This window comes from Choristoneura fumiferana, chromosome Z, assembly GCF_025370935.1.
Source record: "Choristoneura fumiferana chromosome Z, NRCan_CFum_1, whole genome shotgun sequence".
Classification (NCBI taxonomy): domain Eukaryota; kingdom Metazoa; phylum Arthropoda; class Insecta; order Lepidoptera; family Tortricidae; genus Choristoneura; species Choristoneura fumiferana.
Genome location: NC_133472.1, coordinates 21,605,738 through 21,620,208, shown reverse-complemented (window position 1 = coordinate 21,620,208; position 14,471 = coordinate 21,605,738). Strand labels below are relative to the sequence as shown.

Below are 14,471 nucleotides of genomic sequence, written 5' to 3'. Positions count from 1 at the left end.
GAGAGCGGAACATAGATGTCGCTAGTGCTGCTGCGTAAGTAGCGTAGTAGAAAATAAAATAAAGAACGGCCAAGAGCGTGTCGGACACGCCCAAGATAGGGTTCCGTAGCCATTACGAAAAATAACAAGTAATGTTATGTGCGTTATAACACATTTAAAACACTTACTACAGTCTTAAAATCTATTACCAGAAAAAGAGCGTATCTTCACGGCACTTACGTCCTTTTGTTGAGAAGCGCAGTTTTTCGGCAATAACTCAAAAACGGCATATCCAATGTTGAAACCAATTTTCGTTGAAAGTATTTATTAAGCGTTACCTTAGTATATTTTTGCATATTTTTTGGACATACGGTTTACAAGATAGAGGGGGGGGCACAATTTTTGCTACTTTGGGAGCGATTATTTCCGGAAATATTCACTAAATCAAAAAAGTTTTTGAGAAACCTTATTATCTTTTCAAAAGAGCTGTCGAACTATTGATGCGAGTTAAATAAAAATACAATTTCTGTTACGTGTATGGAGTGCCCCCCTATAAATATTTATTTTTGTAATTTAACTACAAAAGTAAATAGCGGCTCTGACAAGACATCGGTAATCCATATTTCATTGATATACATCTTGTAGTTTTCGAGTAAAATGCCTGTGACATACGGACGGACGGACAGACAGACAGACAGACAGACGGACTTGACAAAACTATAAGGCTTCCGTTTTTGCCATTTTGGCTCCGGAACCCTAAAAAGAAACCTGAGATATGTATGCATAGGAAAAATTCGTGTCTAGATTCCTGTCCAGCGGTGGTGTAGGGATTATAGCACGCAGCACGGATTGCTGAGGACCTGGGTTCGACTCAAATTCTTTATAATTTTCGGGACTTTCTCAGTGTCAACACTAGAATAAATTTATGCGAATCGACCTATGGCCTCTCAAGCAGAGGATCGTGGGTTCGAACCCCGGCTCACACCTCTGAGTTTTTCGAAATTCAGGTATCAAATTACATTTGAAATTTACCACGAGCTTTACGGTGAAGGAAAACATCGTGAGGAAACCTCAACAAACCTGCGAAGCAATTCAATGGTGTGTGTGAAGTTCCCAGTCCGCACTGGGCCCGCGTGGGAACTACAGCTCAAGTCCTCTTATTATGAGAGAAGGCCTGTGCCTAGCAGTGAGACTTATATAGGCTGGGATGGATGGACCAGTTAAATTATTGAGTTTAGTTCTTGTAAACAAGTATTATAGATTCAGTCTGAAAAAAAACCATTTATCTAATATATATACCTTTAAACGAGCAATTCTTGTACTTACTTAGTGTACATGTATATATATATATATATATATATTTCGGGGATCCGGAAACGGCTCCAACGATTTCGATGAAATTTGGTAAGTGGGGGTTTTTGGGGATGACAAATCGATCTAGCTTAATTGGTTTTATCTCTGGGAAAACGCTTATTGTCGAGTTAAAGCCTGAACAAAGCTCGGTCGCCCAGGTACTGAGAATTAATTTAATCAAGTCTATTTGGTTTTTTCAAACAGATATCTACAGAAGCATCACAATGAAGTTTCCGATCGCGTCAACTAGCAGTATGTTCGTCGTGGTGTGCACATTGACGCTGCTGATAATATCCGCTCATGCTGCACCAATGGTAAGTCTTCCCTACTTCCTTTACATCGATACCAACATGGTGTTAAAAAAAGCCTAAAAGATAATTTTGCCCATAATAAGGCGACTGATTGATTACCTGGTAACACTAACACAATACAAGTGGAAAACATTGGTCCAAAATAAAAATAAAAATGTTTTGTTTGGCAATAATATTTGTGACTCAATTTTCATACCACACTTAAATTTATTTTTTCGAATTATTTAAATTTGCTTTTTTTCCAATTTCCAATTTATCTATTCTGGAAATTATCCGTAAAATAATTTAAGAGTTACCATTTAAAGATTACATACATTGGACAATTACGTACAGTGGTCCTTAGCTTATATTTGTTTTGGAACATGAAATGTTGATACAAAAAAAATATAAATTTTATTTGAATTGCTTATTTTTATTTAAGAAGAACCAACAGCTAATTTATAACACAGTAAAATGTATGTAGTGAGAATAGCACCACAGTGTTTTTCCTAGTGTTCCGTTTCTACAAGTGAAATACTTAGATGGGCACTATTCGAAAATCAATGAATAAAATCCATTGTCTTTCTTGAAGGAATTTGATATGCCGAGGTTTTTTTTTATCATTTCCGTTAACTTCAGCAGATGGCTTAGTTCAGTGAAACAAACTCCCTGGTGTTTAACTGTTTGGCCCAAGCGAAAAAAAACTTTTTTTTATTCATACACGTTGACTTCACAGCCATTGTCAAAAGTCAACTTGTAAAAATCAAAAATTAGAAATTGACAAGAGACACCAAAGAATTTACTTTTTTAACCTTCTTTTTGTAAATATGTGTGAATTAAAAACACTTTAGCTAACGAAAAATGTCATAAGTTTTACTGTTTTACTGTGCAAAATTAATATTATTATTAATTATCTTTTAAACAGCAGTTAGGTCACTAGTGCCTTGGAGAAATAATTTTAACTAAAAATTAACGGAAATCAAAAGTAGCACGTTTTATGTAGGTATATGTGCCACATAAAAACATGAAAAATTCGTAACTGTTTTCATTTATTTTAATTAATATAGCGAGGGACAAAGAACCTATTTCAGAAGCTTCAGGCGATGTCCGTCAGGTATATCGGGCTTTCTGGTAGCAAAAAGGTATTTTACATTTATATTTTTAACAAGCTTTTACTTATTTAAAGTACACTCACAACAACGACATGATGCATTTTTCCTTACATAAAAAACAATTAGGTACCTACAGGAAGTCACCGTTTACAAGTTTTCAAGCGATTAGGTTACTTACTCGTATATATTGTCTACCCTGACTTTTTGTTTTTTGTGATCTGAGGCCTTGTTGTCAAGACACTTGAAATCACAATCGTTGTCACTACTTCTTCCTGTCTCATGGCGTAAAATTAGGGTAGAAAGAGATGGTGAATGCAATCGTAAACCTCAGCGCGTTAGACAATACGGCCTCTAATTTGTAATAAAGAATATTTGTAATGTACTTATTGAAAAATAAAAATAAAGTAAAAACTTTTATTGGTTTAAATAATAACATTGTTACAATAGAACAAAGTTGGGGACTCCTTTTAAGCAAAACAATGCTTGTGTCAGTGGACCCCGCTCTTCCACAAGGTAGGATGGATAATAAACCAACTATAAAATAGAGTTATCTTAAGGGTTTATTAGATAAGCCTACCTACAGAGGAACTAGTAATCACAAGTGTGTGTGTGTGTGTGTGTGTGTGTGTGTGTGTGTGCGTGTGTGCAGGCGCGCGTTTATATGTGTGTGTTCACTTAATGGTAAAAATTCAGCCTACCAGTAAGTATTGTACTTGTAAACTTCCAATTAACAGTAGATGGATGCCACAAAACGGGATAAGTACAGTAGTTTTACCGGTATAAACCTTTTTAAAGTCAATTATAACAAAGTACTCTAGGTAGGCTTACGACTTAATGAGCCCATATAAACTGCAACACAAGCACTCGTGATCATTAAATTAAATGAACCATCAGTTACGTGGCCAAATTGTAATGTAACCAACATAGTACCTATATAAGGAGCGTTTGAAGCGATTCATTATTAAAATTAAACCGTTAAGTGCTATTAATAATCCCGTGGAAATTCATTAAAACCGTTAAGCTGCAGAACTTACTCAATCACCCTCTTCATAATATCGACACAGGATGAACCTGGAAACATTGTACAGTTAAGGGCATAAATATATGTACGGGTATAAATATGTTTAAGGGTATAAATGTATTTCATCATCCCAGCCTATATACGTCCCACTGCTGGGCACAGGCCTCCTCTCAGAACAAGAGGGCTTGGGCCATAGTTCCCACGCGGGCCCAGTGCGGATTGGGAACTTCGCACGAACCATTGAATCGCTTCGCAGGTTTGTGCAGGTTTCCTCACGATGTTTTCCTTCACCGCAAAGCTCGTGGTAAATTTCAAATGTAATTCCGCACATGAATTTCGAAAAACTCAGAGGTGCGAGCCGGGGTTCGAACCCACGACCCTCTGCTTGAGAGGCGATAGGTCAAACCACTAGGCCACCACGGCTGGTTGGTTATGTATATATATATATATATATGTGTGTGTGTGTAGATGTATTTTTGTTGTTTTTTAATATTCCCATCTACTGTTGATGCACCACCTACTGTAATCTAGTTCTTACTTCTTTCTGTAAAAAAAAAAAGGTTGCCTGGAAGAGATCGCTCTTAAGCGATAAGGCGGCCTATTGCTTACCTTGTAATTAGAGTCATTGTATTGTACGTTACCAGACGTCAAAAAAATCTATACATCTTATGACACTAACCAATCTAACCATAAGGTCATATGTTATGGACCAAGTGATTAATAAGGGCATTATTCATAATGCCCGGACATTATAAATAATGAAGCTATACCGGGCTAAGTGATTAATTATTCCTAAACTTCATTATTTATCACATTGTCTGGTTATTATGAATATTGCTACGTGATTGCTGGGCAATTTGATTAGGTACAAATAATTTTAGGCAACAAGTATGATTAATTGAATCGGCAAAAGGAAAGGAAAATCGGAAATGCTTAGGTGTGACGACGAGCGCAGCTAGAAGGAGCGTGTTAGGTTCAATTGTTATAATTATATAACTTACTTTACAGATTTTGATTAATTTCATAGGTAATGAATCTATAAAACGAATAAATTTCACGTAAAAATAAAAATAATAGTAAAGAAACATGATTTTTTATTACTCTAGCCAATTTAATTAATTAAATAGTTTTTATCAAATTGCCATCTCATATCATTATGGGCATTATGAAAAATGACCGATTTATCACTTGGTCCACAACATATACATATATTTGACGCGATGGCTGTATAGATATTTATACCCTCGACTGTATAGTGCGCGGCGTACAAGTTACTAACAAGAGCAAGGGTGTCAAGTTACTCGTAGAGCTTAACAAAACGCAACAAGTACAGTGATTATTTTCAACGAGAATATGAAAGATGAAAATATAATTAAGGCAGTAGAGTTTAATATTTTCTAAATTTTCAACTTGAAATTGAATGATAATATATGATCAAACGAACTTCTCGAAGCGAATTTATAAGTTCCCTCCCTACTGATAACACAAATAAATGTTTTGGAAAATAATAACATAAATATTTTAGTGCCTGCTCGAAAAGAATGACGACAAACGCGTTTTAACAGAAATGGAATTAGAAAAATATACTTTTAACCTGTGCGAATGCTACCTTACAGATTTAAGAAAGTTCTGGTTAATATTTATATCGAAGAGTAAAGAAGTAAAACTATAATAATAATACACCTAATAAACGTTTCAATATATTTTTTTTATTTTTTTTTGGATGACATCATCATGACTTAATAAGACGTAGCAAAAAAGAATGTAAAAATAAAATAACATTAAAACATTTTATTGGGCCAAGAAAAGTAGAACATTCCGACTTTAACCCTTTCATGAACAAAATGTGACAAGAAAGAATTACACGTCGGCATATTTAATACATCAATTTAATATCATAAGTACCTATTTATTAGGTTAGATACCTACTTAATCGCCTTAACGTAGCCTAGCCAAAAATAATATTACTCTATGACATATTTCACTTAGGAACAAGACGATGAGCAGTCAGAAAATTCCCTAGTGGCTCATGATGGGAACGAAATGGACATGTCTTCAACGCCCTGGGACGCCATCAACACCGCCGCTCTTCGCAAACTGCTACTTCAACTCGACGCTGAAGAAAGGTAAATAGGGATGACGACTGAGTTAAAAATATATAATTCTACTCGTATGTAGTCCGTCAGTTAGATTATGGAAAAATATGGAACACGTATTTTTTGGTTTACAAATTATTAAAAATCGACAAAGGCGTAGATCATTAAACTTCCGGAGTGGGGGGGAGCTTGTGACGTCACTATAAGGTAAAATTCGTACTATATGGTGACGTCACTCGAAACTTGTAAGTACTGCATCCTCGTCATTTTTTGTTTGTCAAACAAAAGAAAAAATACGTGTACTTACAATATTTTTTCACTTCTCATGCTCGTAAAGTTCGTCTTTCTGCTGGATCTAGGCGACATAAAATATGACTTTTTATGCTCTAGTGCATAAAGTAAAATATTCGTCTAAGACCAAGGTAATCAGCCACAAACAAAAAAGTTTCTAGGTAAATATTTTTATTATAACTTTTAATTCATATTAAAGCTAAAAAACGCTAGCAAAAATAGAAAAACAGAAAACTAAAGTACACATGTTGTATTTTTACCTTAGCGGTCCTCGGACACCGACGATGCTTAGATAAAAAAATATTAGTAAGTACTTATGCTAAATTAACTTAGGCTAATTTTGCGAGTAATCAGCATAGTCCCGCGGATAGTGATAAACGAATTCTTCGCATATGAAGTCGCGGCAACAGCTAGGTTAGTCCTAGACCTAAGTAGTGCATAATTATTACCTTGTATCTTTTCGGGGGTCAATCAATGGCCGCCATGTGGTCGACTCGTTTGGAGGTGTATTCCTTTTAATTAAATGAGCATAATACTGGCGACAACGGTCTCAGAGACCGAACGCAGGTGGTTGTGTGTGTTTGTGTTTTATTTGTTATCATTTTTATTATAATTAAAAATATTAATTTTTATTTTTTAGTAATACATGCTTCCTAGTATCACAGTCACGAAAGGTGGTTAAAATAAGTGACATCATTGAATGCAAGAGACTAATTTGTCTCGAATGTTCGAAAAATTATTATCGATTGCCGACAAAAATGGTTGTTTTGAGGGTTTCCAATTTTATAAAAATAAAATGTTCCTGTAAAATTAAATCAGTTTTAAATAACTTGGTTGATCATTCAATTTGATGAAACTTTAATAATAATCTTTATATTATGTTCCTATTTTTAGAGATCTCATATCCCCTTCGGGTAAGTAATTTTACAGAAAAAATCGGAGAAACCTACTGAAATGTGTTAAGTTTATAAAAAAATCTATTGATTTATTTTGTAATTTTTATTGCAAATAAATAGCATAGACTGTTACAATTTTATTAATTACGTTTTTATTAAATTTAAACTAAATTTCTATAATTATTGCATATCCTTTAAAACTAGTGGTCTCCTAGACCGCTCATAGGTGGATTAATAATCTAACTGACGGACTAAACAGTTTATTTTAGTCTTCTAGCTAGCCTATTGCTAAAACTTATTTTTTCCCCCGTATTTCATTTAACACGATCGCTGCGGCAGTGATTTTTCTATTATTTCCATTCCATTTCCACCTGGTCATAAAACTATCATTGTGGCGGTACAGGGCTTATTACACCCTGTACCGTTTAAGAAACTTAAATCATTTTTTTAACGTCATGTCACCATACATACATATTATATATTATATATATTATATATATTATATATTATATATTTGCTTTGAATATTAAAATTACTTAATGAATTAATTGACATGAACCTAAAGGCGTACGTCAACATCTTGTTTTGTTTAAAATGTATAGCTATAATAAAATACAAGGTCTTATGCACTCTGTGCCGCACTGAATAAGGAAAGTTCTGTGTATATTTTCGGGATGTGAAATAAAAATATCGATAGTTTTAATTAAGCTTTATTCTAAGAAAAAAACGTGAAAGAAGAGGAAAAACTGCAACATTAGTTAATGTTTTTCATTGAAACATTTAGATTGCTAGAAACAAAACAATAATATTTAAATTAACAAAAGAATCCAGGTAAGTATCTAAAAATCTAAAAACCGTAATTTTTTGTTATATCACAAAAAAATGCATTTTTACGATTACAAATTATATTTGGAGTTGGTAAACAGTATTATGTGTGGGGGAAACTGTAAAGTTAAGTTTGTCACAAACAATATAATCGGCAAAAAAGAAAAGTTCTTCAAGTCTCGATTCGGGAAACTTTAGTATTAGGTAAATAAAATAAATAGTATTGATGCCTCTGTCTTTGATAAATCAATCTGTAGTTCGATTGATTATTGCCATCACTCCCTTGACGAACATTGTAATACATTTTTTTACTGCACCTTTTCATCGATTTTGACGCCATGTCGACGCGTGCGTTCGTATCGAATGGGATCCAACACTAGAAGAGACTATTTTCTCGCTCGACAAATTTCAGCCTACTTTACCTACTCCCTGAGCGCTTAGTTAAACGCAGGTACTTCATTGTTTATAGAACACTAACCACCACTAACAACGGTGGCAAGCGAAGTTTACGAGTTGGACACTTGATCCCAAAGCTTCCCTGGCTTTGTAATTAGCTCCCTGTCTTGTGTCTGCGAATCACAGAATTGGTGGCTCTTAGTAGGTACCAAAATGATCCAATTTTCAAAGCAGTATCCCAATTCATGCTTAAATAATAGGTAAATCAAAGTTTAAGCTGAACGCAACTGGCACTGGATTTAAATCTTTCAAAACAATTGAAACAATACGTATTCAATCAGGTAAGTATTCATCAGGTAAGAGATTAAGGGGCTGTTTCACCATCCATTGATTAGTGTTAACTGGCGGTTAGGTGTGATGCCGTCTCTATTTGTTTTGTTCGAATAGACGGAGACGGCATCATATTTAACCATCGGTTAGCGCTAATCAATGGATGGTGAAACAGCCCCTAAGAGAGCTAATTGTACTGAACAATTGTAAAACGAATTCAAATGCAAATATAACTTGGTCCCTACTTAACTCTCATTTTCATGAGAAAATATATCATTTCTTTAAACTTTTTTAAAACCCATGATTTGTCGGTGCATAGACGATAGCATGAAGATTAACGGATTAAATTGGATTTTTATTAGCTAATTGGGTTTTTAGATAGCTAGTAGATACGGAGCTATTGTAAAAATATTGTAATTCCGCTGATATTACTTTTATAAGGATTTAAAGACGGATGATGCATGAGCACTGCCGTGCACATCGCAGGCGCCAAGAAACAAGGTACTTAATTATGTTTTTGATTATTATTGAGTAACTTGTTAATTTATTGTTGCAGACTGGGCTTGGGTCGCGTGGACGCTCCTGGCCGCAAGCGGAGCCCCGCGGGTGGAACTTCCGAGCCCTCGACGGCCGCCTGGCGAGACCGTGGCGCGCCGACAAGCGCCAAGTCCGCTTCAGGCAGTGCTACTTTAACCCTATCTCGTGCTTCCGCAAGTGAACACCCCGCCCCACGAACCACTAACGACTCGCTTCTACGCCCCTAGTCTATGCGGTTACTGCTCATTTCATACTGGACCTCAAAAGCCGGTTAAATAAGTATTTTACTTGTTTCTGAAAATTTTTCAAGTTACTTTGGTTAAATAAAAAAATGTGTCAAATATTCTTAAGGCATTAATTTAGTTACGCATGTAGATATAGCAATATGCAAAATCACAGTATGCGAATGAGTGCGGTAGTGGTATTTGTGTAAATAATACACGAAGAGCATAAAGCTTTCAATGGTCAGTGTAACTTAAGAATTAATTAGGCCGCAAAGGCGTATTTTACGGTTAATGTTGGAGGCATTAAGATACAATGTTAATTACAAGCGCAAGTCCTGTTCAAATTATATCTTTACAATTTAATAAATATGTGACTTGCCACTTTTGTTTTCTTGTACCTGAACTTTTTGTATTTATAAATCATTCTCTAAACGGGACAAATATACGGCAGACGTCTCCTAGCGTTTTTAGGGTTCCGAAGCCAAAATGGAAAAAACGGATTTATAGTTTCGCCATATCTGTCTGTCTGTCTGTCTGTCTGTCCGCGGCTTTGCTCAGGGACTATCAATGCTAGAAAGCTGTAATTTTCCACGAATATGTATGTAAACTATGTCGACAAAATGGTACAATAATAACTTTAGTTAAAAATTTTTTTTTGATATACCTCCTATAGACGTAAAGTGGGGGTGTTTTTTTTTTCTCATCTAACCTTGTAGTGTGGGAATATCGTTGGATAGGTATTTTGAAATCATTAGGGGGTTGCTAAAACGATTTTTCGTTTCAGTGATTTGTTTGCAAAATATTCAACTATAAAGTGCAAATTTTCATTAAAATCGAGCGAAAATTAAAAAAAAATCAGAATGGTAGTAAGTACATATATCAAACTTTCAAGGGAAACTATAACGGCTAAGTTTGCTTGAGAATTATTAGTACTTTAAGAGTAAATCGAAAATACGAAATTACGAAATCCTTAGAAAAATATTACTTATTCTTTTCGTAATGGCTAAGGAACCCTATTTTGGGCGTGTCCGACACGCTCTTGGCTGGTTTTTTATATTAAAACTTTCCAATTGTTGCTGTAGGAAATGCCTATACTTTAAATTACTTAGTATTAGAATAGTTCCACAGGCGTTAAGGTGCCTCTTAAGTACGTCCTTATAGCGCAGATGCTGACCGCCGTGCTTTCGTTTACCCTGAGCCATTTCTGAATAAAACACAGCTTTGGGTAACCGGCGATCATCCATATGCAAGACGTGCCCACACCACCTGAGCTGGCGCTGCATGAGGATAGCTTCCATGCCGTGCATTCCGGAGCGACGCAGGACCTCACAATTAGAGACACGATCCTGCCACTTGATATTCAAGATAAACCTTAGACACCTAAGGTGGTATGTGTCGAGTTCCTGATGTCTGTTTTGTATAGGCACCATGTCTCGGCTCCATATAGAAGGACGTAGAATTAGTGCCTTGTAAACACTAATCTTAGTCTCGAGCTTTAGATCATGGGATCTCCAAACACGATGGGTAAGTCGACCGAAATTGGCTGCGGCGTTAGCGATTCGTGAAGGTATTTCCGAAGCTAAAGCGTTGTCGTGCCTGATATTGCTACCCAAATATTTAAAGTTGGACACCTCCTCCAGTGATCTGCCCTCCAGATACACTTCAGCTTTTCAGCTTCACAACCCCGAAGTGCTTTTAAGGATTTGGTCTTGGCAGCACTAATAACCAGGCCGAATCTTTGACAGGATCGATTCAGTGCATCAACGTAACTTTGGAGGTGGACCATACTGTCGGACATGAGGCATACGTCGTCAGCATACAGTACCTCCAATATGGAGGTCGTCCGTACTTTCGACCTCGCCCGAAACCTAGAGACGTCAAATACACCCCTCTCAGATCGGAAGCTAAGCTGAATTCGATCGTCACAATCCTGTAGTGCGTCCCTCATCACAACCGCGAAGTAGATAGCAAAGAGTGTCGGCGCCATCACACAACCCTGCTTCACACCACTTGTGACTTGGATCTCCTCAGAAAGTTCATTTTCATGTTGAACCTGCGCTTTCATGCCGACGTGAAATTGGCGTATACCTAAGGTTAATGAATTTCTTTGGGTACCCAGATTTTTGGAGCACAATCCAGAGAGCCTCACGTGGAACTCTGTCGAACGCTTTCTCCAGGTCGACAAAACACATGTAAAGTGGCCGTTGATGTTCTAGGCTTTTTTCCTGTAACTGCCTGACTACGCTAATCGCGTCAATAGTGCCTCTACTGGGACGGAAGCCACATTGACTCTCCGGCAGACACTTCTCAGCCAATTCACTAAGGCGGACATTGACAATGTGCGCAAGTGTGTGTGTGTACGGGTTGGGAGGGGCTTGCTTCGAACAGGTCTTCGTGGCGTTCTACCATCTTCAGATCGATTGGCGCTTTTGAAGAGAACCGCTTGGCAGCACTCGATCTCAAACGCCAAATTTTAAAAGACAGACCCAAGCCCTCCTATACTTATACATACAATTCACAAGGCCAACTCTATTGTGCACCGTGCGATAGAGTTTTCAAGACTAAGTTCGGTCTAGCGAGCCATATTAGAGCGCACGCTAGAAAATAAGTGTTTTTCTTTGTTATTATAAGTGTTTTTGCAAAATTTTATACAATGGATATATTTAGTCAGGGTCGCCGTCATCGAAACCGATGTGGAGGACTATATATATATTAGAATCCATACTAATATTATAAATGCGAAAGTAACTCTGTCTGTCTGTCTGTCTGTCTGTTACGCTTTCACGAATAAACCGCTGAACGGATTTTGATGAAATTTGGTACAGAGATAGAATAGACTTGGGAAAGACATAGGCTATCTTTTATCGCGAAAAAGAGGCTTTAAGGGTTGAAATAGGGGATGAAAGTTTATATGGTGGAAGCGTCGCTGTTGATGAAACCATGAAACTTGGAATTTAGGCACTTAATAAGAAATAAATCGATATTTGGTGAGCTTTTTGAAAACTCGACCTATGAGGGATGAAATAGGGGATAAAGTGTATTTTAGGGAAAAATACTTATGATTGAACACAGTGACTTAGCAAAAGTTCAAAATCGACGCTTAAATTCATGTCAGGTTCAGAATTACTTGGCTTCATCAAATTGGCCAAGCCTAGTGAAGAATAATTTAATTTCGCAATCAAAAATATCTAAGCAGTAACTTCCGCTCAAATTATAAATGACCAACAAACATTGTAGATCCGACATTTTTAAATGATATGGAATTAACGGTAACGGATCCGCAGTGTCACATAAAAAGGTACGTTTCCCTTTTATGTTTCTAATTTATTTTTACAAACAAAAATGGCCAAATCTTTCTTTAAAAAATACATCCGTTTAAAACCATTTTGACTTGGGTTTAGATCTCTTCCGAGTTCTTTTTTCATAAGAATGTTTATTTACTTAATTAAGATTTACGACGAGTGAACAAGGAAAGAATACCGCTTAAGCTTTATTATTTTCTTAGATAATTAGTGGAAAACTGGAATAAAAAGCTACCTAATAGGGCGGGTCCTTAGGCCGTTCTAAAATAATGTATACTGAGCGGCAAAAAATCTGGCCCTCAAATGTATGCAAAAATAGGTTATTTTGTATGGAGAGTGGGCCAAATTTTGTGCCGCTGAGTATATTTCGATTTTCTAGATATTTGCACTTTTTTTTCCTAGACAACACCCTTGTTCAAGTTTTTGTTGTTACAAACTCAGTTTAGAGTCAAAAAATTCCTAATTACCCACTAATGTAAGTTACCGACGATTCTATATAGGTACGTCGAATCGTAAGAAGAATAACGCAGACTTCATGTCGAGCACTTCTATCAAATGTAGAAGACTTAGTAAGTAAGTCTTATTACAAAGTTTTAACCTCCCATACTCGGAAAAATAAGGCAAATCATATCTAACAACAGGAGGAAAACTATACTTTCTTCTCAATGGTAGAAATAATTAATAGTTATTTGTTATGCAAGGCTGGAAAGTAACTGTTTGGCCACGAGTGCTTATATTGAAAGCCGAGCAAGCGAAGGATTCTAAGATTAAACCACGAGCGAAGCGAGTGGTTCAAAAGAAGAATCCTGAGCGTAGTCGAGGGTTTCAAAGGCACGAGATGCTAAACAACTTTACAGCCGAGCGAAACACACAATTTTTCACCTCACGACAGCGAGAAAATGTAGATGAAAGAAATAAATTGAACACTGTTATAAATCAGTTTTAGGTTATGCTAGCTAGCTTATGCAAGTGGCTTGTTCTAAATCGAATTCTCATCCCATGGAAATATCTCAAAATACATCCACGGTCTTGTCTCCATAAAAAGAGGGAATTTCGAGTCCAAGTATAAGTTCAGCTTTCTAGATCCAGGGTTTGGGTTGGACGTTGATAAATGAGTTAGCCAGTCAGTACTTTTACATTTAATTATGCAAGTAGCTAACCTTCTTAAAGTTAAAATAATAACAGATTAATTAACAGATTTAAATGAACAGAACAGAAGTGAACACGTCAATATTCAACGCTTACTTCCTCAACCCCGTATCTACCCGAAATATATACAATAAATCAACACTATCACAGAATAACAAGTTTCCCTAGGGAATTTTGTTCTACTGTGACTCTATCGTACTTACCATAAAGATGACTCTAAAGCAATATTATGTGGCGATACGAGGTTGTGAAAGTAAGTGGCCGATATGTATTTCAAGAGGGCGCCCGTTCACGATAACGTTCGAATTTCAAAAACTCTTTCCAGCCAGGAGGATAAAAAGCAATTTCCACGCAGATTTCGAAGGATAAAGAAAGCTTTTCGAGCTAGTGACGTGAAAAAAAATAAAAGGCATTAGATGTCAATGGAGCACATACCTATACGTAGGTACAAACGGCGTTTACGTATACGGCGTAATCCTACTAATCCTACTAATATTATAAATGTGAAAGTTTGGGTGAGCTGTGAGTATGGTTTGTTACTTCTTCACGCTAACGGCTGGACGGGATTTGGATGAAAATTTGGCGGAAAGTTAGTTTATAACCTGGATTAAAACATAAAATACTTTTTATCCGGTATCCTACGGGATAGGGATAAAATCTCGAAATAACA

At 36.3% G+C, this 14,471-nt stretch overlaps 2 protein-coding genes across 3 annotated transcripts in view; both read left to right on the top strand.

The window, feature by feature from the left end:
* Positions 1-1,540: 1,540 nt before the first annotated feature.
* LOC141431615 (allatostatin-like) lies at positions 1,541-9,731 on the top strand. Of its 2 annotated transcripts, XM_074092804.1 has the most exons (4): positions 1,541-1,646; positions 5,745-5,881; position 6,915; positions 9,146-9,731. In XM_074092804.1, the coding sequence occupies exons 1-4, from the start codon at positions 1,557-1,559 to the stop codon at positions 9,305-9,307; spliced, it is 390 nt and encodes a 129-aa protein (XP_073948905.1). In that variant the 5' UTR covers positions 1,541-1,556; the 3' UTR covers positions 9,308-9,731. The 2 variants fall into 2 exon arrangements, with proteins under 2 accessions (XP_073948905.1, XP_073948900.1); XM_074092799.1 differs by lacking the exon at position 6,915.
* Positions 9,732-10,852: 1,121 nt separating this feature from the next.
* LOC141426079 (diacylglycerol kinase eta-like) overlaps positions 10,853-14,471 on the top strand; it is a 76,303-nt gene continuing 72,684 nt past the window's right edge. The window contains exons 1-3 of the mRNA XM_074088637.1: positions 10,853-10,874; positions 11,096-11,282; positions 11,470-11,542. Of these exons, the coding sequence (XP_073944738.1) occupies positions 10,853-10,874; positions 11,096-11,282; positions 11,470-11,542 (282 nt within the window). The remainder of the gene's footprint in view (positions 10,875-11,095; positions 11,283-11,469; positions 11,543-14,471) is intronic.